Source organism: Heterodontus francisci, chromosome 3 (genome assembly GCF_036365525.1).
Source record: "Heterodontus francisci isolate sHetFra1 chromosome 3, sHetFra1.hap1, whole genome shotgun sequence".
Taxonomy (NCBI): Eukaryota; Metazoa; Chordata; class Chondrichthyes; order Heterodontiformes; family Heterodontidae; genus Heterodontus; species Heterodontus francisci.
This window is the reverse complement of record NC_090373.1, coordinates 171,630,011-171,655,669: the sequence shown is the minus strand read 5'-3', so window position 1 is coordinate 171,655,669 and position 25,659 is coordinate 171,630,011. Positions and strand designations below refer to the sequence as shown.

General features: G+C 43.5%; 1 protein-coding gene across 1 annotated transcript in view; it reads right to left on the bottom strand.

Moving 5' to 3' along the window:
• The window catches only part of LOC137353317 (fibulin-7), a 150,049-nt gene that overhangs the window by 22,385 nt on the left and 102,005 nt on the right, over positions 1 to 25,659 (bottom strand). The window contains exons 2-3 of the mRNA XM_068019458.1: positions 18,483 to 18,642; positions 13,833 to 14,006 (exon numbers count right to left, since the gene is read on the bottom strand). Of these exons, the coding sequence (XP_067875559.1) occupies positions 13,833 to 14,006; positions 18,483 to 18,642 (334 nt within the window). The remainder of the gene's footprint in view (positions 1 to 13,832; positions 14,007 to 18,482; positions 18,643 to 25,659) is intronic.

The window sequence follows — 25,659 nt, the reverse complement described above, 5'->3', positions numbered from 1 at the left end:
TCACAAACCACTGACCACCTCCAGGCGCGTATCCATTGTCTCTCGAGATAAGGAGGCCCAAAAGAAAGAAAAGAAAGAATGTTACAGTTGTAGAAAGCTCTGGTTAGGTTGTATCTGTAGAACAGCATTTAGTTCTGGGCACTGCACCTCAGGAAGGATATATTGGCTTGTAGGTGGGGATGGTGGGGAGGGGAGTGGGGGTTGGTGGGGGGCGGGTAGGGGAGTGGTGGGGGGGGGGGGGTGTGGTGGGGGTGGTGCAGCAGCAAAGATGCATCAGAATGATAGTGAGGCTAATAAGATTTAAATTATGAGGACAGGTTGCATAGACTAGACTTGTATTCCCTTGCAGACAGAAGATTAAGAGATGATCTCATTGAGGTGCTTAAGATGATTCAAGGATTTGATAGGGTAGATAAAGAGAAACCATTTCCTCTGGTGGGGGAGTACAGAACAAGGGGACATAAAGTTAGAGCTAACTGTTTCAGTGGTGATGCCAGGAAGCACTTCTTCACACAAAGGGTAGTGGATATCTGGCACTGTTTTCCCCAAAAAGCTGTTGCAGCTGAGCCAATCAAAAATTTCAAAACTGCAGTTGATAGATTTTTGTCAGACAAGGATATTAAGGGTTATGAAGCCAAGGTAGGTAAAGAGAATCAAGCTACAGATCAGCCATTACCTAACAGAATGACAGAACATGCACAAATAGAGGTAAATGGGTATGATTTAATTGCCATAACAGAAACATGGCTACAGGGTGACCAAGATTAGGAACTGAATATTCAAGGATATTTTGACATTTTGGAAGGACAGGCAAAAAGGAAAAGGAGGTGGTGTTGTGCTGATAATAAGGGATGGGATCAGTACATTAGTATGGGAGGATCTCAGATCATAAGAACAAAATGTGAAATCTGTTTGGGTGGAGCTAAGAAACAGCAAGGGGCAGCAAACATTGGTAGGAGTTGTTTATAGGCCACCAAACAGTAGTGGTGGTGTGAGGCATGGTATTAATCAGAAGATTAAAGAAGCATGTAGCGTGGGTAATACAGTAATCATGGGTGACTTCAATCTGCATATAGATTGGGTAAACCTAATGAGCACTAATGCTGTGGAGAATGAGTTTATGGACTGTGTTAGGGATGGTTTTCTAGAGCAGTATGTTGAGGAACTGACTAGAGAACAGGCTATTTTAGATCTAGTATTATATAACGAGAAAGGGATAATTAATAATCTTGTTGTATAAGAACCTTTAGGGATGAGTGAAAATAACATGATAGCATTTTACATTGTGTTTGAAAGTGAGGTTGTTCAATCTGAAGCCAGGATGTTAAATTTGAACAAAGAAAATGATGAAGGTATGAGGGGCTAATTGGCTGAGGTGTATTAGGAAAATACATTAAAAGGTATGACAGTACATAGACAATGGATAGTCTTCAAAGAATTATTACATAGTTTACAGCAACTATACATTCCTTCAAGGCACACAAACCCCAAAAGTAAAGGCAGTCAACCGTGGCTAACAAAGGAAGTTAAGGATTGTATAAGATTAAAAGAAAAGGCCTGAGGATTGGGAGGATTTTAGAATACAGCAAAGGAGGACGAAGAAACTGATAAAGGGAGAATAGAATATGAATGTAAGCTAGCAAAAAACATAAAATCAGACTGTAAAAGCTTCTATAGGTACGTAAAAAGAAACATTTGGCTAAGACAATTGTAGATTCATTACAGGCAGAGTCAGGAGAATCTATAATGGCGAATAGAGAAATGGCAGAGAAGCTAAATGATTACTTTGTGTCTGTCTTCACTGAGGAAGATACAAGAAATCTCCCAGAATGAGAGATCCAAGGGACTAGGGAGAATGAGGAATTGAAGGAAATTAGTATTAGTAAGAAGGTTGTATTGGAGAAATGAATGGGGCTGAAGGTTGATAAGTCCCCAGGACCTGCTATTCTACATCCCAGAGTGTTGAAAGAGGCAGCTATGGAGATAATGGATGCATTGGTGATCGTCTTCCAAAATTCTATTAGATTCTGGAACAGTTCCTGCAGATTGGAGGGTAGCAATGTCACCCCACTATTTAAGAAGGGAGGGAGAGAGAGAAAGGGGAAGTACAGACCTGTTAGCTTTACATCAGTAGTAGGGAAAATGTTCGAATCTATTCTAAAGGATGTGATAGATGGACACTTATGATAATAATGATCTGATTGGGCATAGTCAACATGGATTTATGAATGGGAAATCATGTTTGATTAGATTAGAGATACAGCACTGAAACAGGCCCTTCGGCCCACCAAGTCTGTGCCGAACATCAACCACCCATTTATACTAATCCTACACTAATCCCATATTCCTACCAAACATCCCCACCTGTCCCTATATTTCCCTACCACCTACCTATACTAGTGACAATTTATAATGGCCAATTTACCTATCAACCTGCAAGTCTTTTGGCTTGTGGGAGGAAACCGGAGCACCCGGAGAAAACCCACGCAGACACAGGGAGAACTTGCAAACTCCACACAGGCAGTATCTGGAATCGAACCCAGGTCCCTGGAGCTGTGAGGCTGCAGTGCTAACCACTGCGCCACTGTGCCGCCCTTGATGAATCTGTTGGAGTTTTTTTAAGGATGTTACTAAAAGAATTGATAAAGGGGAGTCGATGGACGTGGAATACTTGGATTTTCAGAAGGCTTTTGATAAATTCCTGCACAGGAGGTTGGTTAGCAAAATTAAAGCACATGGGATAGGGGGTAATATACTGGCATGGATTAAGGATTGGTAAATAGACAGAAAAGAGAAAGTAGGAATAAACGAGTCATTCTCACGTTGCAGGCTGTGTCTAGTGGGGTACCGCAAGGATCAGCACTTGAGCCCCAGCTGTTCACAATATATATCAATGATTTGGATGCATGGATCAAATGTAATATTTCCATCACAGATGACACAAAACTAGGTGGGAATGTGTGTTGTGAGGATGATGCAAAGCAGCTTCAAGGGTATTTGGACGGTCTTATTGAGAGGGCAAGAATGTGGCGGATAGAACCATAGAACCATAGAACCATAGACAAATTACAGCACAGAAGGAGGCCATTCAACCCATCATGTCCATGCCAGCCGAAAAAACTAGCCGCCCAATCTAATCCCACTTTCCAGCACCTGGTCCATAGCCTTGCCGGTTACAGCACTTCAGGTGCATGTCCAGGTACCTTTTAAAAGAATTGAGGGTTTCTGCCTCCACCACTGTTCCTGGCAGTGATTTCCAGACACCCACCACCCTCTGGGTGAAAATATTTTTCCTCATGTCCCCTCTAATCCTTCTACCAATCACCTTAAATTTGTGCCCCCTGGTAATTGACCTCTCCGCGAGGAGAAACAGGTCCTTCTTGTCTAGTCTATCTAAGCCCCTCATAATTTTGTACACCTCTATTAAGTCACCCCTCAGCCTCCTCTGTTCTAAGGAAAACAACCCGAGCCTATCCAATCTTTCCTCAAAGCTGCAGCTTTCAAGCCCTGGCAACATTCTTGTAAATCTCCTCTGCACTCTCTCCAGAGCAATTATGTCCTTTCTGTAATGTGGTGACCAGAATTGTATGCAATACTCCAACAGTGGCCTAACCAGCGTTTTATATAGCTCAAGCATTACATCCCTGCTTTTGTATTCTATACCTTGGCCAATAAATGAAAGCATTCTATATGCCTTCTTCACCACTCTGTCTACCTGTCCTGCCACCTTCAAGGACCTGTGGACATGCACTCCAAGGTCTCTCACTTCCTCTACCCCTCTCAATATCCTCCCATTTATTGTGTATTCCCTCGCTTTATTTGCCCTCCCCAAATGCATTACCTCACGCTTATCTGGAATGAATTCCATTTACCACTTTTCCGCCCACTCAACCAAACTATTGGTCGCTTTCTGGAGTCTGTGGCTATCCTCTTCACTATCAACTACACGGCCAATTTTTGTTTCATCAGCAAATTTCCCAATCCTGCCTCCACATTTAAGTCCAGATCATTAATATATACCACAAACAGCAAGGGACCCAACACTGAGCCCTCTGGAACGCCACTGGAAACAGCTTTCCATTCACAAAATCATCCGTTGACTACTACCCTTAGTTTCCTGTCCCTGAGCCAATTCTAGATCCAACCTGACACATTCCCCTGTAGCCCATGGGCTTTCATTTTACTGACCAGTCTGCCATGTGGGACCTTGTCAAATGCCTTACTAAAATCCATGTAGACCACATCCACTGCACCACCCTCATCAAACCTTCTTGTTACTTCCTCAAAAAACTCAATTAAGTTAGTAAGACATGACCTTCCCTTAACAAATCCATGCTGACTATCCCTGATTAATCCATGCCTTTCTAAGTAGCAATTTATCCTGTCCCTCAGAATAGATTCTAACAATTTACCCACCACCAAGGTCAGACTGTCCGGCCTATAATTATTTGGCCTATCCCTTGCACTCTTTTTAAATAATGGTACAACGTTTGCAGACCTCCAATCATCTGGTACCTCTCCTGTATCTAGTGAGGATTTGAAGATGATCCTCAGCGCATCCGTTATTTCCTCCCTGGCTTCCTTTAACAACCTGGCATGCAATTCATCCGGCCCTGGCGGTTTATTCACTTTCAATGATGTCAGACCCTCTCGTACTTCCTCTCTCATTATGCTTATCATATCTAATATTTCACAGTCCTGCTCTTTAACTACAATGTCTACATCATCCCTCTCCTTTGTGAAGACAGAGACAAAAAAACTCATTAAGAACACTGCCCACATCTTTTGCATCCACGCATAAGTTCCCTTGTACATCTCTGATGGGCCCTACCCTTTCCTTAGTTATCCTCTTGCTCTTAATGTACCGATAAAACATCTTCGCATTTTACTTGATTTTACCTGCCAATAATTTTTCACTTCCTCTCTTTGCTTTTCTAATTTCCTTTTTTACTTCACCCCTGCACTTTCTATATTCCTCTAGGCTTTCTAAAGTATTAAGATTTTTGTGATCGTCATAAGCTTTCTTTTTCTGCTTTAACTTACTCTGTAAACTTCTAGATCACCGGGTGGGGGATGGGTTGGGGGGGGGGGTGCGGGGGGGGGCGCTCTAGATTTGACAGTACCACCTTAATCTTTGTGGGGATATGCCTACACTGTGCCTGTAGAATCTCACTTTTGAATGCCTCCCATTGGTTTACCACTGATTTTCCTTCAAGTAGCTGTATCCATTCCACTTTAGCCAGGTCACCCCTCAGCTTCTTAAAATTTGCCTTCCCCCAATCTAGAACTTTTATTCCTGTTTTATCTTTGTCCTTTTCCATGATTATGCTAAAGCTTACTGTACTATGGTCACTATCTCAAAAATGGTCACCCACTGTTACTTCCTCCACTTGCCCAGCTTCATTACTGAAGACTAAATCTAGAATTGCGCCCGCTCTCGTTGGGCTTGTTACGTGCTGGCTAAAAAAGTTCTCTTGAATGCAGTTCAATAATTTTGGCCCCTCTGTGCCCTTCACACTGTTTGTATCCCAGTTGATATTGGGGTAGTTGAAATCCCCAACTATTATTGCCCTATAGTTTTTGCACTCATAAATTTACCTACATATTTGTTCTTCTACTTCCCTCTCACTATTTTGGGGTCTATAGTACACTCCTAGTAGTGTGGCTGCCCCTTTTTTATTTCTGAGCTCCAGCCATATGGCCTCATTTGATGATTCATTTAGCATATCATCCCTCCTCAAAGCTGTTATTGATTCCTTAACTAATAATGCTACACCCCCTCCTTTTTTATCTCCCTCTCTATCCTGCCTGAAAACTCTATATCCAGGGATGTTGAGTTGCCATTCTTGTCCCTCCTTAAGCCAAGTTTCCGTTATAGCAACGATATGATGTTGCCATGTGTCTATCTGTGTCCTCAGCTCATTGGCTTTATTTACTATACTCCTTGTATTTAAATAAATCCCCTATAACACTGCCAAATTCCTGTGCTGCTCACCTTTTAACCTTTGCTTCTTCTGTCTTTCAGAGTCACTTGCTAATTTTCTGCTTCCTGTTCCCTGCCCTGAAATTGTCCTATCTAAGACTACGCTCAGGTTCCCATCCCCCTGCCAATCTAGTTTAAACCATCCCCAACAGCACTAGCAAACCGTCCTGCAAGGATATTTGTCCCAGTCCTGTTCAGATGCAGACCATCCGGCTTGTACAGGTCCCACCTTCCCCAGAACTGGTCCCAATGTCCCAGAAATCTGAAGTCCTCCCTCCTGCACCATCTCTCCTGCCACGCATTCATCTGGTGTATTCTCCTATTTCTATACTCACTAGACACATGGCCGTGGGAGTAATCCAGAGTTACTACCTTTGAGGTCCTGCTTGCTAATCTCGTTCTTAAATCCCTAAACTCAGCCTGCAGGACCTCAAACCTTTTTCTTCCTATATTGTTGGTACCAATGTGGACCACGACCTCTGGCTATGCACCCTCGCCCTCCAGAATGCCCTGTAGCCGCTCGGTGATATCCATAACCTTGCACCAGGGAGGCAACATACCATCCTGGACTCGTCTGCTACCACAGAAACACCTATCTATTCCCCTAACTATAGAATCCCCTATAACTATTGCTCTCTTGTCCTTTCTCCTCCCTCCCTGCACAGCTGAGATACCCATGGTGCTCTGGTCATGGCTTTCACTGTACACTCCAGAGGAACCCTCTCTCCCATCAGTACTCAGAACTGAATACCGGTTAGAAAGTGGGATGCCCTCTGGGGTCTCCTGCACTACCTGCTTTGACCTTCTTGTCTGTCTAGCAGCCACTCAGTCCCTCTCTGCATGTGCTCTCTTAAGATCCGGGGTGACTACCTCCTGAAACGTGCTATTCACGTAGTTCTCTGCCTCGCGGATGCGCCACAGTGACTCCAGCCGCTGCTCAAGTTCCGAAACCCAATATAACGTGGAAAAATGTGAGGTTATCCATTTTGGTAGAAGGAATAGATGTGCAGAGTATTTCTTAAATGATAAGAGATTAGAAAGTGTAGATGTACAATGGGATCTGGGTGTCCTTGTCAATAAGTCACTGAAAGCTAACACGCAGGTGCAACAAGCAATAAGGAAGGCTAATGGTGTGTTAGCCTTTATCGCAAGAGGATTTGAGTACAGGAATAGTGAATTCTTGCTTCAACTGTATAGAACCTTGATTAGATCGCACCTGGAGTACTGTGTGCAGTTTTGGTCTCCTTACCTTAGGAAGGGTATTATTGCCATAGAGGGACAACAAAGGTTCACCAGACTTGTTCCCGGGAAGGCGGAACTTTCCTATGAAGTGATTGGGGAAACTGGGCCTGTATTCTCTAGGGTTTTGAAGAATGAGAGGTGATCTCATTGAAACCTACAAAATACTTAAAGGGATAGACAGGGTAGATGCAGGTAAGACTTTTCCCCTGGTTGGAGAGTCTAGAACCAGGGGACACAATTTCAAAATAAGGGGGAAGCCACTTAGGACCGAGATGAGGAGAAATTTCTTTACTCAGAGCGTTGTGAATCTTTGGAATTCTCTACCCTAGAGGGCTGTGGAAGCTCAGTAATTGAGTATGTTTAAAGCAGAGATTGACAGGTTTCTAAATACCAATGACATCAAGGGATATGGGGATAGTGTGAGAAAAAGGCTTTTAAGTGGATGATCGGCCATGATCTTACTGACTAGCGGGGCAGGCTCGATGGGCTGAATGGCCTACTCCCTCTCCTATGTTTCTATGTTGAAGGGGATGAATGGCCTACTCCTGTTTTTCTTTGTTTTGGAAGAGTTAGACCAAATGAGCAGAACGATCTCCTCCATCTGAATCCATGCATGATCTTGTAATGCAATGCTTAACATTTCTCAAGGGATTTTCATCACAATAGCGTTGGCTTAACGTTTTCCTCTGTTGAAACAGAAACAAAATGTTGTGTCCTGTGAGGCCTAGCTCACAGAGTTCTCTTACAGCAGCCAGCCAGTGCAGCGTCACAGAGAGTTCCTCAGCCTGTGACAGAATTCGGTGCATGACTATCAATAGCATGCCTGGAATATCTCTGGACCGTTAGTCCATGAAATTATTTAATTACTATTAACCCAATGCAACCTTGACCTCTGAAATCCATCAAGCCTGGAAGCTGCAGTATAAGAACATAAGAAATAGGAGCAGGAGTAGGCCATTCGGCCCCTCAAGTCTGCCCCAACATTCAATAAGATCATGGCTGATCTGCCCCAGACTTCAACTCCTCTTTCGTGCCAGCTCCTCATAGCCCTCAACTCACTGATAGTTCAAAAATCTATCTACCTCCTCTTTAAATACTTTCAGTGACCTAGCCTCCACAACTCTCTGGGGTAGAGAATTCCAGATATTCACTACCCTCTGAGAGAAGAAATTCCTTCGCATCTCAGTCTTAAATGTGTGTCCCTTATTCTGTAACTATGTCCCCTAGTTCAAGATTCCCCCACTCGTGGAAACATCTCCTCAACATCTACCCTGTCAAGCCCCCTCAGAATCTTGTACGTTTCAATAAGATTACCCCTCATTCTTCTAAACTCTAATGAATAAAGGCCTAACCTGTTTAGCTGTTCTTGATAAGTCAACCCCTTCATCCCAGGAATCAGCCTAGTGAACCTTTTTCTGAATTGCCTCCAATGCAAGCGTATCCTTCCTTAAATACAGGGACCAAAACTGTACGCAGTACTCCAGGTGTGGCCTCATCAACACCCTGTACAGTTGTAACAAGCCTTCCCTATTTTTAAACTCTAACCCCCTAGCAATAAAGGCCAAAATTCCATTTGCCTTCTTAATTACTTGCTGCACCTGCATGCTAACATTTTGAGTTTCATGCACAAGAACACCCAGATCCCTCTGTGCTGTACTGTTTTGGAGTCTCTCTCCATTTAAATAATAGTCTGCCTTTTGATTCTTCCTACCAAAGTGCATGACCTCACACTTTCCGACGTTAAACTCCATCTGCCAAGTTTTTTCCCACTCACCCAACCTATCTATATCCCCTTGCAGATTCCTTATGTCCTCATCACAACATGCCCTTCCATCTATTTCTGTATCGTCAGCAAATTTGGATATATTACACTCTGCCCCCTCCTCCAAGTCATTAATATAGACAGTAAATAATTGAGGCCCTAGGACTGATCCTTGTGGCACTCCACTAGTTACGTCTTTCCAACCTGAAAAAGACCCATTAATCCCGACTCTCTGTCTTCTGTGAGTTAACCAATCCTCAATCCATGCTAATACATTACCCCCAATATCGTGAGCTCCTATCTTGTGCAATAATCTTTTATATGGCACCTTATTGAATGCCTTCTGGAAATCCAAATACACTACATCTACCTGTTCCCCTTTATCAACTCTGCTTGTTATATCCTCAAAGAACTCTAGCAAATTTGTCATAGAAACATAGAAAATAGGAGCAGGAGTAGGCCATTCGGCCCTTTGAGCCTGCTCCGCCATTCATTATGATCATGGCCGATCATCCAACTCAATAATCTGTTCCCGCTTTTGCCCCATATCCTTTGATCCTTTTAAACCCAACAGCTATATCTAACTCCTTTTTGAAAACATACAATGTTTTGACCTCAATTGCTTTCTGTGGTAGAGAATTCCACAGGCTCACCACTCTCTGGGTGAAGAAATTTCTCCTCATCTCAGTCCTGAAAGGTTTACCCCATATCCTTAGACTATGACCCCTGGTTCTGGACTCCCCCACCATCAGGAACATCCTTCCTGCATCTACCCTGTCAAGTCCTGTTAGAATTTTATAGGTTTCTATGAGATCCCCCCTCACTCTTCTGAACTCCAGCGAATATAATCCTAACCAACTCAATCTGTCCTCATACGTCAGTCCCGCCATCCCAGGAATCAGTCTGGTAAACCTTCGCTGCACTCCCTCTATAGCAAGGACATCCTTCCTCAGATAAAGAGACCAAAACTACACACAATATTCCAGGTGTGGCCTCACCAAGGCCCTATATAATTGCAACAAGAAATCCCTGCTCCTGTACTTGAATCCTCTCGCTATGAAGGCCAACATACCATTTGCCTTTTTTACCGCCTGTTGGACCTGTATGCTTACCTGCAGCGACTGGTGTACGAGAATACCCAGGTCTCGTTGCATATTCCCCTCTCTCAATTAATAGCCATTCAGATAATAGTCTGCCTTCCTGTTTTTGCTACCAAAGTGGATAACCTCACACTTATCCACATTATACTGCATCTGCCATGCATTAGCCCACTCACTCAACTTGTCCAAATCACCCTGAAGCCTCTCTGCATCCTCCTCACAACTCACCCTCCCACCCAGTTTTGTGTCATCTGCAAATTTGGAGATATTACATTTAGTTCCCACATCTAAATCATTAAGATATATATTGTGAATAGATGGGGTCCTAGCACTGATCCCTGTGGTACCCCACTAGTCACTGCCTGCCATTCGGAAAAAGACCCATTTATCCCTACTCTTTGTTTCCTGTCTGCCAAGCAATTTTCTATCCATCACAAATTTTCCGTTTCACAAAACCATGTTGACATTGTTTGATTACGTTAAGCTTTTCTAAGTGTCCTGCTGTTTTTTTCCTTAATAATGAACGCTAGCATTTTCCCAATGACCAATGTTAGGCTGACTGGCCTATAGATTCCTGCTTTTAGTCTCCCTCCCTTCTTGAACAGGGGCATCACATTAACGGTTTTCCAATCCGCTGGGACCCTCCCAGAATTCAGTGAGTTCTGGAATATTTCAACCAATGCCTTCACTATCTCTGCAGTCACTTCCTTTAAAACCCTTGAATGGAGGCCATCAGATCCTGGTGACTTGTCTGCCTTTAGTCCCATTAGTTTGTCAAATACTTTGTCACTCGTGATAGAGACTGTTACAAGATCTTTCCTCTCATTTGCTCCTTGCTTATCTGATATCTGTGGGATGTTTATAGTGTACTACATCGTGAGGAACGATGCAAAATATTGGTTTAAATTATCTTTTTATAGTTTTTGTTGCTTTGTATATATTAGTTTTTGATTGGATACTCTCCTTGACTGCCTTTGTTAACCGTGGGTGGTTCATCCTTCTCATCGAGTCCTTCTTTTTGCTGAGCGTTATGAAATATCTGCTTAAATGTCTGCCACTGCTCATCCACTGACCTTCCACTTAGTCTATTTTCCCAGCCCGCTTTAGACAACTCTTTCTTCATACCTCTGTAATTGATCTTGTTTAAGTTGAGGACAGTGGTTTGACACCCGAGTTGGACGTCCTCAAACTGAATTTGAAATTCTACCATGTTGTGATCGCTACCCCCTAGAGGATCCTTAACTACGATATCTCTTATTAATCCTACCTCATTACACATTACTAGATCTAAAATAGCCAGTTCCTGGGTAGGTTCTGCAACGTATTGCTCTAAGTAACAATCCCTGATGCACTCTACAAAGTCGTCTTCCATGTTACCTCTGCCAATCTGATTTGTCCAGTCAATATGCAGATTAAAATCACCCATGACAATTGTAGGGTACTTCTTAGACGCCTCGCTATTTCCCAATTTATACTTTATCCTACAGTGAGGCAACTCTTTGGGGGCCTATAGACGACTCTTACCCGTGACTTCTTCCCCTTGCTATTCCTTATTTCCACCCAAATTGATTCCACATCACGATCTATTGCACCTACATATCACTACTCACCACAGCACCGATACCTTCCTTTATTAATATCGTATAGAGTAATTTAAAGGCTTGCACTATTAGACTGAATTCGGTTCAGGAATTTCTTCCTATTGATAATTTTACTCTGCATGATCACAAATGTGGATCTTCTGTTTTGTATTCCCACCTCCTTTGCCTATTTTTCCGGAACGTCGAATATCTTTGAATATTGAGTTCCCAGACCTGGTCACCCTGCAACCACGTCTCTGTAATAGCTATCAAGTCATACTCATTACTTTCTATTTGTGCTGTCAACTCACCTATCTCGTTACAAATGCTGTGTGCATTCAGATAAAGAGCCTTAAGCTTTGACTTTTTACCATTATTACTCATTCTGGTTCTAATTTCTGCTGCATTCTTCTGGTTATATTTTCTGCCCCTTTGTGTCACACTCAGTTGCTGGGTTACCGGGGCAAGTGAGCACAGGTAGCTTCACACTGGCAGAGGCTGCCTGATGGGAAAGATAGGAAGGTCAGGGTGGAATGTGTGACCAAATATCATTCGGCAGGTGTTCTCACATGGGGAATGCAGTGTTGTCTTTTTTAAGTTTAAGAATGAGAACATTTAGCTGACTTTGATCATGGTGCTTTTGTTTGATGAGAAGCACCATAAAAGACTTCATTATTCATTGCCTCAGAAATCTAGGCATTGACATGTCTCCCCATCAACAATTTTACTGAAAACTTGGTGCGAGTACAAAACAGAAGATCCACATTTGTGATCACGCAGAGTAAAATTATCAATAGGAAGAAATTCCTGAACCGAATTCAGTCTAATGGTGCAAGCCTTTAAGTTACTGTATATGATATTTATGTGCACATATTTAATACATGCAGGGATAATGCTACTATTTTAATGGAGGTGTTAATCCATTCAGTTTAAATCAATGCCCTTGGTAAAAAAGCAAACAGAATACTTTTGTACAAATGTGCTCAGTGTTTGTACTCTGATATCACACACAGTCTTTGTTAGTTATTTACTTTTCAACTGCACACTTACATGGCCCATTTGGTGACTGATTTATTTATTTATAATATTTCACTAATACTTTTTGAAATATCGTAGTCCTCCAAAAAAATAACATGATCATATAGAAATTTAACTATAGCAGGAGGCTGTTTCGGCCAACTATGACCAGTTACTGTTAGCACACACTGAAGCTATCTACATTAAGCTAATAGTCCTGCTCCTACATTCAAATGTCTATCTAACTCCTTTTGAAGCAGAATGATTGAATTATTTCCAATAACTCATTGTAATTTATTCCATCTACTAATAACTATTTGTACAAAAATATTTCTTCCAATGAAGTACTTTCGAAGTGTAGTCACTGTTGTAGTGTAGGAAACACAGCAACCAATTTGCACACAGCAAGATCCCACAAACAAAGTGATAATGACAAGATAATCTGTTTTTACTGATGTTGATTGAGGGATAAATATTGGTCAGGACACCAGAGAGGACTGGTGCTGTGGGGTGTTTTACGTCCACCCAAGAGGGCAGAAGGAGCCTTGTTTTAACATCTCATCCAAAAGATGGCACCTCCAACAGTGCAGCCCTCCCTCAGTACTACGCTGAAGTGTCAGTCCAGATTTTGTGCTCAAGTCTCTGGAATGGACAGCCTCCTGACCGATGCGCAAGAGTGCTACTACTGAGCCTTGGCTGACATCTAAATGATTAGCATTTCAATCAATGCTGTTAAAATAGAACAGAATTAGAGATGTTAATGTCCACGCCTTCATTTCATGTGCATGCATTAAATGTATGCACATCAATATCGCATAGATTTAGGTTGCAGATCAGCTGTGATTGCGTTGAATGGTGGAACAGGTTCGAGGGGCTAAATGACCTGATCCTATTTTCATCCCATCTTCTGAAATTAGAAAGCACAGCCTGACATTGTCACTTTTGCTTCCAACATTTTAGAAAAAGTGCAAAACATTAATGGAACTACAAAGTTAGTGTTGTGGTTTGGTTCCATCTGATAGTTGGTAATTATGTTTCGCTCAGGGTACTTGGACTCCTCCATATGCTTTGTTATTCAGTAAAGTGAATGATTAGTGGTCTTGGGTCCAAATGATGCCAACCTATTGTGAAACTTTAAACAGGAGTACCTGTGCAGTTAGCATTCTCCCCGGTCCAGCGCCCACTGGGCTGGCATACTCTGGTACTGGAGCCAATGAGCTGATAGCCAGGCTGACAGATGAAGTGCACTTCGTGATCCATGCTGTACCTGGAGCCAAACTTCTTGCCATGCTTGGGAGCCTCCTGTGAAGGGCACGATGTCACTAAAACAAAACAGAGAGAGAGAGAGAGAAGACTGTCTCAACAGAGCCTTTGTATATCACATCACAAATACCTGCTTAAATTAGGGGGCTTGGTTTGATTCACAAAGTTTTAAGCATTCAAAGTAAAGATGAGTTTTGTAGATATCATAATCCAGAAGCATAAACAATATAGTAAATGTCCAAATATATGAAGACCTCGTGACTATTTATTTCTGTGCCCTTGTTTCTTTGCTCCTCCCAGTGCCCCCTCGCCTGTTCCCATTCCTCTCCTGAAGGCACTCATGGTGTGTGATTTCACTGGAACCAGGCACCATCCAGTACCTCTGATTCACAGATGAACCTGGGCCATGAATTCTGGTGGGCTATTCAACCACAACAACAAATTGCATTTATATAGTGCCATTAATGTAGAAAACATCCCAAGGGGCTTCACAGGAGCGATTATTAAACAAAATTTGACCCCGAGCTACCGGTGGTCAAAGAGGTAGGTTTTAAGGAGTGTCTTAAAGGAAGAAAGGGAGGTAGAGGGGCAAAGAGGTTTAGGGAGGGAATTCCAGAGCTTAGGGCCTATACAGCTGAAGGCAAGGCCACCAATGATGGAGCAATTAAAATTGGGGATGCTCAAGAGGCCAGATATCTTGGAGGGTTGTAGCGTTGGAGGAGGTTATAGGGGAAGGCAGAGTCATGGAGGATTTGAGCACAAGGTTGAAAATTTTGAAATTGAGGTTTTGCTGGACTGGGAGCGAATGTAGTAGCTCAGTGAGAACAGGAGTGATAGGTGAATGGGTCTTGGTGTGAGTTAGGATACGGGCAACAAAGTTTTGAATGAGCTCAAGTTTATAGGGTGAAGATGAAGACTGGCCAGGAGAGGTATCAAAGGCATAGATGAGAGGGCATCATGTCCTCATCTGGCATCCATACACATCATAATTTCCAGTAATGGCAACTGGATAGCAGTCAAAATGAAGAACCTTAGATGACATTTCTCCTCTCTGACTCATGGCCCAAAGCCCATTTGTAGCATTCCAACTACTTTCCCTATTTGACTGCAAAACAGCAGCATATACAAAGCACTTTAAGATAATTGCGTGAAATATGTGTGGTGTTATAAAAAAAATCCCTTTTTGGTTGAGGTCAGCTAATTCAGCAATTGAACCTGGGACCTTATGGTCTGTATGGCTCAGTGTCATGTGATGAGTTTACTCAGGTACACCATCAAAGGAGATCAATATTCTTTGTAATCATGTGCGTTAATGAACCAGGGTGGATGTTTATACTGAGTGTTTTTTTCTTATTTTACAGAATATATAGATTGAAGCTGATAATGAGTTTACAGCAGTTCACTTGTAGTCATAAAATCTAACCGATCAAAGAATTTTTTCCCCAGTTTTTGACAATATTGGACATATATCACCAAGTCCTTTAAAGCTGCTGCCTCAAAATCCTTTGTTGAAGCCTGGTTCTGCTTACACACATCTTCCCACAACTCCTGGGTGGCAATGCACAGGATGAGGGTGGGTAGGCAAAGGATGAACAAATACCTCAAAGAAAGATAGAGGGAGCCTTTTGGTAACCTTTTCACTCCCTGACAGTAGTTTTAGGATCTAGGCTTCATTAAAAGCATTGCAAATCTACATCTTTTGATCCTGCAGTACTGGGTCTGAGAAATAATGTTATGAACCATCCCTTGGCTAAATTTGGCCTACTGCAAGACCATTACTATAATAAGAGTAGCTATGGAGATAACCTCTGTGGGGAGGCTTTAATGAAAGAGTTAGAGCTGGCAGCTGCTGTAGCATGAGAATGAGTGACTATTTAAGCAGATAATTTAGATGGATGAAGTGAGCAGGTCACATTTATAGAAAGAGTAATCTTGCTGCTCAGATGGCTAAGTGGATGTCTGTAACATGTTGTAAGCAATAGGTTGAAACAGTTGGCTGGCGCAGTCATGATGGGCTGAATGGCCTCCTTCTATCCTGTAAATTTCTATGAGTCGATGATTCAATGATTCTATGGAGAAAATTAGTCAATTGTGCAACCAACTAGTTGGAGGGATGAGTACATCACCCACTGAGCCATTACACAAGGCTATCAAAAAATGATAAGCAGTAAAACTGGAGCTGCTGGTTTAAATGAAGTCTTAACTTTTCATGAATGGAACCAACAACCTGACATTCCATCCCATAATCCAAGCTGGAGAAGGAAAGGTCAGCATGGGATGCTGATCCAATTACACCTGGTGGAAGGAGAACTACCAAAAAGGTTAGCCACCAAGACAGGTTCAAAGGGACAAGAGATTGTCCTCTTAAAAACAAGGATGAAATGTGTGCCTTAGAAAGAATCCACCCGTCCTCCACTGAACCCAATGGTTTATAGCATAGTTTCATTTCGAAGGAGGATGCGTCTTTAAAATATTTGATATTTTGATGTCAGTCATGTGATTTCTCTCCATTCTCACCCACCGTCCTACACCTCCTTTACCCCTCCAACCGCTCTCCCACCCTCCACCCTTCCATTCTCACATCATTTTAAAAGCTGGCCCTGATGCTTTAGAATTGTTGTCAAAATATGGAACCATTGGAGTAAGACTTATGCCCAGATGGATTGTAGACCCATTTAAACATCTGGAGCTGTGTTTATTTTGAAGTGTGAGTACATGAAAGGATAGGATTCTCCTCTTCACTGGGCTATCATGATGGGGTGGGCCATGGAGGGACCCTGTATCCTGAGATTGCTGAATCCTCGACTCTGGCATTCTCAAGGGGGTTAACCCCACCACGAGAGAGCCTACAAAGCATCAGTAACCTGAAGATGTGGTAATGCTGCAGCACTAGAAGATGTGCCACTCTACCTTGAGGAAGAACCAAAAAGGTGAAGAAACCTACCAGTCTTTTAGGCCTCAGCAAAGACTGAGTTCTGAAAAGGTATGCGCTGGGCTCAGGCTCGGCCTCCCTCTATTTAGAGATATTGGGTCTCATATCAAACAATGCATCTGAATTTGCACCATGCAACATTGACCTTTTTCACAGCTGCACCGAGCCTATTAACACCAGTCACCATGTGGTCCCGGGGAGCATTAGTAATCGGGATGAGAGCAGGAAAATTCACTGGGAACTCAGGGCCCAGGACCCCGCTCTCGTTTGCTTGCGGCAGGTGTGAAAGTGTGGCCAGTAGGGGTCCTGGTTGAGGCAAGGAGCGATAAATTTAGCTTGGAACACAGCACGAGACTTGTCACGGGAGGGAGGGAGAAAGCAGAGGAAACTCCACCATCAAGCCTCTAAACCCCATGATATGCATATTGTCACTGACCATTTGACACCTTGCACACTGGATAGTGTTGAAATGTGAAATGGAACACCAATATTGACAGGTCCTTAACCAACTGATTTTACAATTTGGCAAAGCAATATGTAAAATGCATGTGAACTAATGAGCAATAAATGAATGAAGATTGCGTTAACCCATATGTTAAAGCACAGCTATTGCTGCAAGCACCTGACCAGTACATTTGGCGTAGAGGCAAAGCACAGCAAATTGCTTTTAAACATTTTTTCTAAACAGCTGCCAGTTCACTGACGCTTTTAAACAGTATTTTTAAAAGTGCATTTATTATATTGAGACTGGGATATTCTCAAATCCCGAGCAGGATTGCTGCAGAAACAACATTCTTATGCCATAGAATTTGGTTTGGCTTTAGTGCAGAAATGGATCTTGAGGTGATGCAGAATTTTAGGACCCTCAACTATTTGTTTAGGAGCATCTCTTTCTGAGAGCTCAGAATCCTGCACATACAACCTTGCCTAATGAAGGGTGACCCTGGCGTTGTTGGAGGGAGTAGCACATCTTTGTCTCGCTGCCTCCTCTCCACTGCGAATTCCTTTGTCCTTGCCCTCCAACTTCTGAAGGATGTTAGAGGTTAACACATTTCACATCATTTGAAGTCAAGAGAGAGAGGGTCAGCATGTGCTCCAGAGTGGCAGTGGTTACAATGGTTTGTATCTATAAGTTGCTTTATGTGCAGGCTTACAACTAGCAGACTCACGCTCAGTCAGAGGTTGAGGACCCTGGATTCAACCACAATTTTGGAAGGCAATTGGGAGTTGAAGTCCAACTGTGCCATTCAAGAGGCGATAAAGAGTGAGCTTGCCCTTTTGAAATATCACTCATTCAGACTGCCTGGATATTCAAAACCAGTGATTCAAAGTTTCCACAGAAATAAATGGGACAGCTCCTAATTCTATTGCTTTATTGTGGAGCCCTGTGCACTGTGTTTGTAGAAAGTCACATAACTCAACTTTTGTGGGATTTGTTTCACTCTCCGGTCTTTGGGCAATTCCCAAGGATGTCTGACCACATTTGCACAAGGGTTCCATTTATTAAATCAACCTTATCGGTAGGTAGGTGGGACAGTACAACTTTATAGTCAAGTTTTTGGAGAAACTGGTCTCTGCTGACATGAGTCTGATGGTAACATACCTGAGGGATGGTCTGCAGTCAGTTTGGTCACAGAAATCTGTAAAGCCGAGAGCTTGGCTTTCATGTTACGGATTCCATCAGTAAAACGGTTTTCTTGCCCTTTTAGGAATTGTTGCATTTGTCGGATGGCAGTTAGGACTTTCTGCCTGTTCAGGCAACCCTACACAATGAAAATAGAAGTGAATTGTGGGTTAGTTCTAATATAAACTGTTGAGGTGTATGGCCATATGTGTCAGACTATTATCAAGAGAGACGATGCAGAAAGCTTGGAATTGGTTTTTGCTAAACATGCTCAAATATGTGTCACATGGTGCAAATTCAGTTCATCAGTTGCATTGTCTGGGCTGAGACCCAAGCAAAGCAATCAAACCTGCATGCACAGCATGACAGAGCTGGTCTACTTATAGTATGAGGCAGCTCCTGATATATACTTCCCTTCCTAGTCCCCATGCTCGCTGACATTGCAAGTGGTTCCATTTCCTCTGCTACTGTGCCTCTCCCTTTCAAAATCACTATCATCGCACTAATTGTCAAAAAACCTGTCCTTGACTAAACTGTCCGAACAAACTACTTCCCCTCTCCAACCTGATTTTCATCTCCAATGTTTTTGAACATTTTTGCACCTCTTTCCAGCAACTACATTTAACATCTCTCCAATCAGGTTTCTGCCCCTGCCTCAGCACAGGAAAGGCCCTAATCAAAATCATAAATTGCATCCTATGTGAGTGTGACCATGGTGCATTATTCTCTTCATCCTCGCAATTTCTCTGCAAACTTTTTCACAGTTGACCACACCAACCTCCTCCAATGCCTTTCCTCCATTGTCCAAATAGTGGGTCCACCCTCGGTTCAACAGTTACCTATCTAAATGTAGCCAGAGCATCTCCAGAAATAGCTTCTCTTCCCATCCATAAAACATTGCTTCTAGACCCATCCAAGGATCTATCCTTAACCCCTTCCTCTTTCTCACCTATATGCTGCCCCTTGGTCACATCATCCAGAGACATAGATAGGATCATCCTTCACATTTCTGTTGATGACACCCACTTCTTCTTATCCAGACCCTTCCGCTGCCTCTTCATCAGATGGCTTTTTCAACACCCAGTCTCAGATGAGCTTCAATTTCCTCCAGTTTATTTTTATAGTCATTCATGGGATGTGGGTGTCGTTGTCAAGGTCAGTATTTATTGTCCATCCTTATACAACTGAGTGGCTTGCTAGGCCATTTCAGAGGGCAGTTAAGAGTCAACCACATTGCTGTGGGTCCAGAGTCACATATAAGCCAGACTGGGTAAGGAGGGCAGGTTTCCTTCCCTAAAGGACATTAGTGAACCAGATGGGTTTTTACAACTATCTGATAGTTTCATGGTCATGATTACTGGTACTAGTATTTTTTTTTAATTAATTCCAGATTCATATAATTAGCTGAATTTAAAATACCTAGCTGCCATAGTGGGACTTAACCTCACATCACTGCATCATCAGTCCAATAACATAACCACTATGCTACCATACCCCTAAAAAAAGTTAAACATTGAGACCAAAGCCATTAGCGACCATTGCTATTAATTCCAATACCCTCCCAGGTCTCAGGTTGAACCAGACTGTCTGCAATCTTGGATTCCCAAGCTAATTCCCATATCCTCTCCATTACAAAGACTGCTGACTTTCATCAGTACCCGCATCATGTACCTGTCTTCCCCCCTAACTCAGCCCACCTGCCATTGAAACCCTATTCCATGTCTTTGCCACCTCCAGCCTTGATTGTTCCAATCCTCTGCTGGCCAACTTCCCTCCCATCCTCCACTCTTTGTAACCTTCAGCTGTCCTATCCCATACCAAGTTCTGCTCAACCATCACTGCTATCCTTGTGAACCTACATTGCCTCTAGCCCCCAACATGTCTATCTTAATATTCCTATCCTCGTGTTTAAATCCGTTGATGGCTTTCTTCTCCCTCTCTATGTATTCTCCTCCAGCTCTACAGCCTCTCCCCTATCTGAATTTCCCATTACACTGACTCTGGCATCTAGTGCATCCCCCTCCCCTTTGTCCCACCTTCCCATTGGAAGCTATGCCTTTAGCTGTCTGGGCCCATGCTTTGAAATTATCCCCCTAAGCCCTTGCCCTCTCCACACTTCCTCTTCCTCTTAAAACCCATCACTTTTACCAAGCTTTTGGTCACCCCCGTCCTAATATCTTCTCTGGTGGTATCCACTTTTCACTGATTATACCTCTGTGCAACACCTTGAGATGATTTTCTACATTAAAAGCACGGTGCAAATTTTATATGAGTACTATTTATATTAACAATTTCACAGAAGAAAATAAAATATGCAGAATTTTGTCAGTTCTTTTGGCAAAGGAACTCATTTTATTATCCTTCCCATTGACTGGGGGTATCCTGTACTCTGCAGAAGGCAATAGAAGCCACAACTTCAGACGGGCTTGGGAGCCGTGGGACTCCCAAAGACTGCACTGCAGTGTAGCCGGGTGGTTCAATATTGCATCTTTCCCCCAAGGATTTTATGTCAGTGAGGTTACCAGAGTAACCCAACAGGGAACCATATCCAATCTGAGGTCGGCAGGTGCTAATAAAACAGCCCTTCTTACTGAAAAGTGAGAGAAAGTCTACAGAAAGGTGGACCACTTGAGACTTCCAACCCATTCCTCCTTCAGCCCATTTACAATCGGTCCAATCATGGATTGTATCCCAACAACTTAACCTTCTGCAGAATTAATTCAACACAATTAATCCCAGATTCATAAAAGTGATCAAGTGAAACTCCAGAATGTTCATCTATCCTCAACTATTAACTCCCCATTCCTGGCCTGCTTCCCTCCCAGGCAACAGTATTCCCCAGCTCCCCCACGCAGCTCCAACAGCAGAGGATCTGTATATATCTCATAAAGAATGTGCTCATCTCAGTTAATCTTCGTCCTCACCAGATATTTTTCCAAATCTTTTTTCGAGGATTGATAGCGTCATCTGTGTTTTCTGGGAGACTTTTGTGGAGGGAGAAAGAAAATAGCTGAAGGGAAAAAAGAATTACAATCGCCTTTGTCTCATATGTATTCACAGAGGCTGTTTTTAATGCCATTCCCTATCAACAAGAAGAATAGATGGCAGGAAGAATGAGATTGACAGGGCAGTGGGTTGGCTGTACAGGGCAGGAATGTGGCATCGGATGCTAACAAAATCCAGTCGCAAGTTTGTCAGCAGTTCATACTTACACATGGCTGCTATGGGACGAGGGGCTGGCACTGATTAGTGCCAACTCAGAGTATGTAATTCAGGCAATTTATACAAGTAAACCAAGGTTAGAAATGAGAAATTAGAACATTACAGCGCAGCACAAGCCCTTCAGCCCTCGATGTTGCGCCGACCTGTGAAACCATCTGACCTACACTATTCCATTTTCATCCATATGTCTATCCAATGACCACTTAAATGCCCTTAAAGTTGGCGAGTCTACTACTGTTGCAGGCAGGGCGTTCCACGCCCCTACTACTCTCTGAGTAAAGAAACTACCTCTAACATCTGTCCTATATCTATCACCCCTCAACTTAAAGCTATGTCCCCTTGTGTTTGCCATCACCATCCGAGGAAAAAGACTCTCACTATCCACCCTATCTAACCCTCTGATTATCTTATATGTCTCTATTAAGTCACCTCTCCTCCTCCTTCTCTCCAACGAAAACAACCTCAAGTCCCTCAGCCTTTCCTCGTAAGACCTTCCCTCCATACCAGGCAACATCCTGGTAAATCTCCTCTGCACCCTTTCCAAAGCTTCCACATCCTTCCTATAATGCGGTGACCAGAACTGCACGCAATACTCCAGGTGCGGTCTCACCAGAGTTTTGTACAGCTGCAACATGACCTCGTGGCTCCGAAACTCGATCCCCCTACTAATAAAAGCTAACACACCATATGCCTTCTTAACAGCCCTATTAACCTGGGTAGCAACTTTCAGGGATTTATGTACCTGGACACCAAGATCTCTCTGTTCATCTACACTACCAAGAATCTTCCCATTAGCCCAGTACTCTGCATTCCTGTTACTCCTTCCAAAGTGAATCACCTCACACTTTTCCGCATTAAACTCCATTTGCCATCTCTCAGCCCAGCTCTGCAGCCTATCTATGTCCCTCTGTACCCTACAACATCCTTTGGCACTATCCACAACTCCACCGACCTTCATGTCATCCGCAAATTTACTAACCCACCCTTCTACACCCTCTTCCAGGTCATTTATAAAAATGACAAACAGCAGTGGCCCCAAAACAGATCCTTGCGGTACACCACTAGTAACTAAACTCCAGGATGAACATTTGCCATCAACCACCACCCTCTGTCTTCTTTCAGCTAGCCAATTTCTGATCCAAAGCTCTAAATCACCTTCAACCCCATACTTCCGTATTTTCTGCAATAGCCTACCGTGGGGAACCTTATCAAACGCCTTACTGAAATCCATACACAACACATCCACTGCTTTACCCTCATCCACCTGTTTGGTCACCTACTCGAAAAACTCAATAAGGTTTGTGAGGCACGACCTACCCTTCACAAAATCGTGCTGACTATCGCTAATGAACTTATTCTTTTCAAGATGATTATAAATCCTATCTCTTATAACCTTTTCCAACATTTTACCCACAACCGAAGTAAGGCTCACAGGTCTATAATTACCAGGGCTGTCTCTACTCCCCTTCTTGAACAAGGGGACAACATTTGCTATCCTCCAGTCTTCCGGCACTATTCCTGTCGACAATGACGACATAAAGATCAAGGACAAAGGCTCTGCAATCTCCTCCCTGGCTTCCCAGAGAATCCGAGGATAAATCCCATCTGGCCCAGGGGACTTATCTATTTTCACACTTTCCAAAATTGCTAACACCCCCTCCTTGTGAACCTCAATCCCATCTAGCCTAGTAGTCTGAATCTCAGTATTCTCCTCGACAACATTTTCTTTCTCTCCTGTAAATACTGACGAAAAATATTCATTTAACACTTCCCCTATCTCCTCTGATTCCACACACAAATTCCCACTACTATCCTTGATTGGCCCTAATCTAACTCTAGTCATTCTTTTATTCCTGATATACCTATAGAAAGCCTTAGGGTTTTCCCTGATCCTATCCGCCAATGACTTCTCGTGTCCTCTCCTCGCTCTTCTTAGCTCTCCCTTTAGATTCTTCCTGGCTAGCTTGTAACTCTCAAGCGCCCTAACTGAGCCTTCACGTCTCATCCTAACATAAGCCTTCTTCTTCCTCTTGACAAGCGCTTCAACTTCTTTAGTAAATCACGGCTCCCTCGCTCGACAACTTCCTCCCTGCCTGACAGGTACATACTTACCAAGGACACGCAGTAGCTGCTCCTTGAATAAGCTCCACATTTCGATTGTGCCCATCCCCTGTAGTTTCCTTCCCCATCCTACGCATCCTAAATCTTGCCTAATCGCATCATAATTTCCTTTCCCCCAGCTATAATTCTTGCCCTGCGGTATATACCTGTCCCTGCCCATCGCTAAGGTAAACCTAACCGAATTGTGATCACTATCACCAAAGTGCTCACCTACATCTAAATCTAACACCTGGCCGGGTTCATTTCCCAGTACCAAATCCAATGTGGCATCGCCCCTGGTTGGCCTGTCTACATACTGTGTCAGAAAACCCTCCTGCACACACTGGACAAAAACTGACCCATCTAAAGTACTCGAACTACAGTATTTCCAGTCAATATTTGGAAAGTTAAAGTCCCCCATAACAACTACCCTGTTACTCTCGCCCCTGTCGACAATCATCTTCGCTATCCTTTCCTCTACATCTCTGGAACTATTCGGAGGTCTATAGAAGACTCCCAACAGGGTAACCTCTCCTCTCCTGTTTCTAACCTCGGCCCATACTACCTCAGTAGACGAGTCCTCAAACGTTCTTTCTGCCGCTGGAATATTCTCCTTGATTAACAATGCCACACCACCCCCTCTTTTACCATCTTCTCTGTTCTTACTGAAACATCTAAATCCCGGAACCTGCAACATCCATTCCTGCCCCTGCTCTACCCATGTCTCCGAAATGGCCACAACATCGAGATCCCAGGTACCAACCCATGCTGCAAGCTCACCCACCTTATTCCAGATGCTCCTTGCGTTGAAGTAGACACACTTTAAACCAAGTTCTTGCTTGCCAGTGCCCTCTTGCGTCCTTGTAACCTTATCCCTGACCTTACTACTCTCAACATCCTGTACACTGGAACTACAATTTAGGTTCCCATTCCCCTGCTGAATTAGTTTAAACCCCCCCGAAGAGCACTAGCAAATCTCCCCCCCAGGATATTGGTACCCCTCTGGTTCAGGTGAAGACCATCCTGTTTGTAGAGGTCCCACCTACCCCAGAAAGAGCCCCAATTATCCAGGAAACCAAAACCCTCCCTCCTACACCATCCCTGCAGCCACGTGTTCAACTCCTCTCTCTCCCTATTCCTCGCTTCGCTATCACGTGGCACGGGCAACAACCCAGAGATGATAACTCTGTTTGTTCTCGCTCTAAGCTTCCACCCTAGCTCCCTGAATTTCTGCCTTAAATCCCCATCTCTCTTCCTACCTTTGTCGTTGGTGCCTATGTGGACCACGACTTGGGGCTGCTCCCCCTCCCCCTTAAGGATCCCAAAAACACGATCCGAGACATCATGAACCCTGGCACCTGGGAGGCAACACACCAACCGTGAGTCTCTCTTGTTCCCACAGACCTCCTATCTGTTCCCCTAACTATGGAGTCCCCAATGACTAATGCTCTGCTCCTCTTCCCCCTTCCCTTCTGAGCAACAGGGACAGACTCTGTGCCAGATACCTGTACCCCATTGCTTACCCCTGGTAAGTCGTCCTCCGCAACAGTATCCAAAACGGTATACCTGTTGTTGAGGGAAACGGCCACAGGGGATCCCTGCATTGCCTGCTGGTTCCCTCTCCTTCCCCTGACGGTAACCCATCTACCTACTTCTTTTACCTGAGGTGTGACTACCTCCCCATAACTCCTCTCAATAACCCCCTCCGCCTCCCGAATGATCCGAAGTTCATCCAGCTCCAGCTCCAGTTCCCTAATGCGGTTCTCGAGGAGCTGGAGTTGGGTGCACTTCCCGCAGATGCAGTCAGCAGGGACACTCTTGGCGACCCTTACCT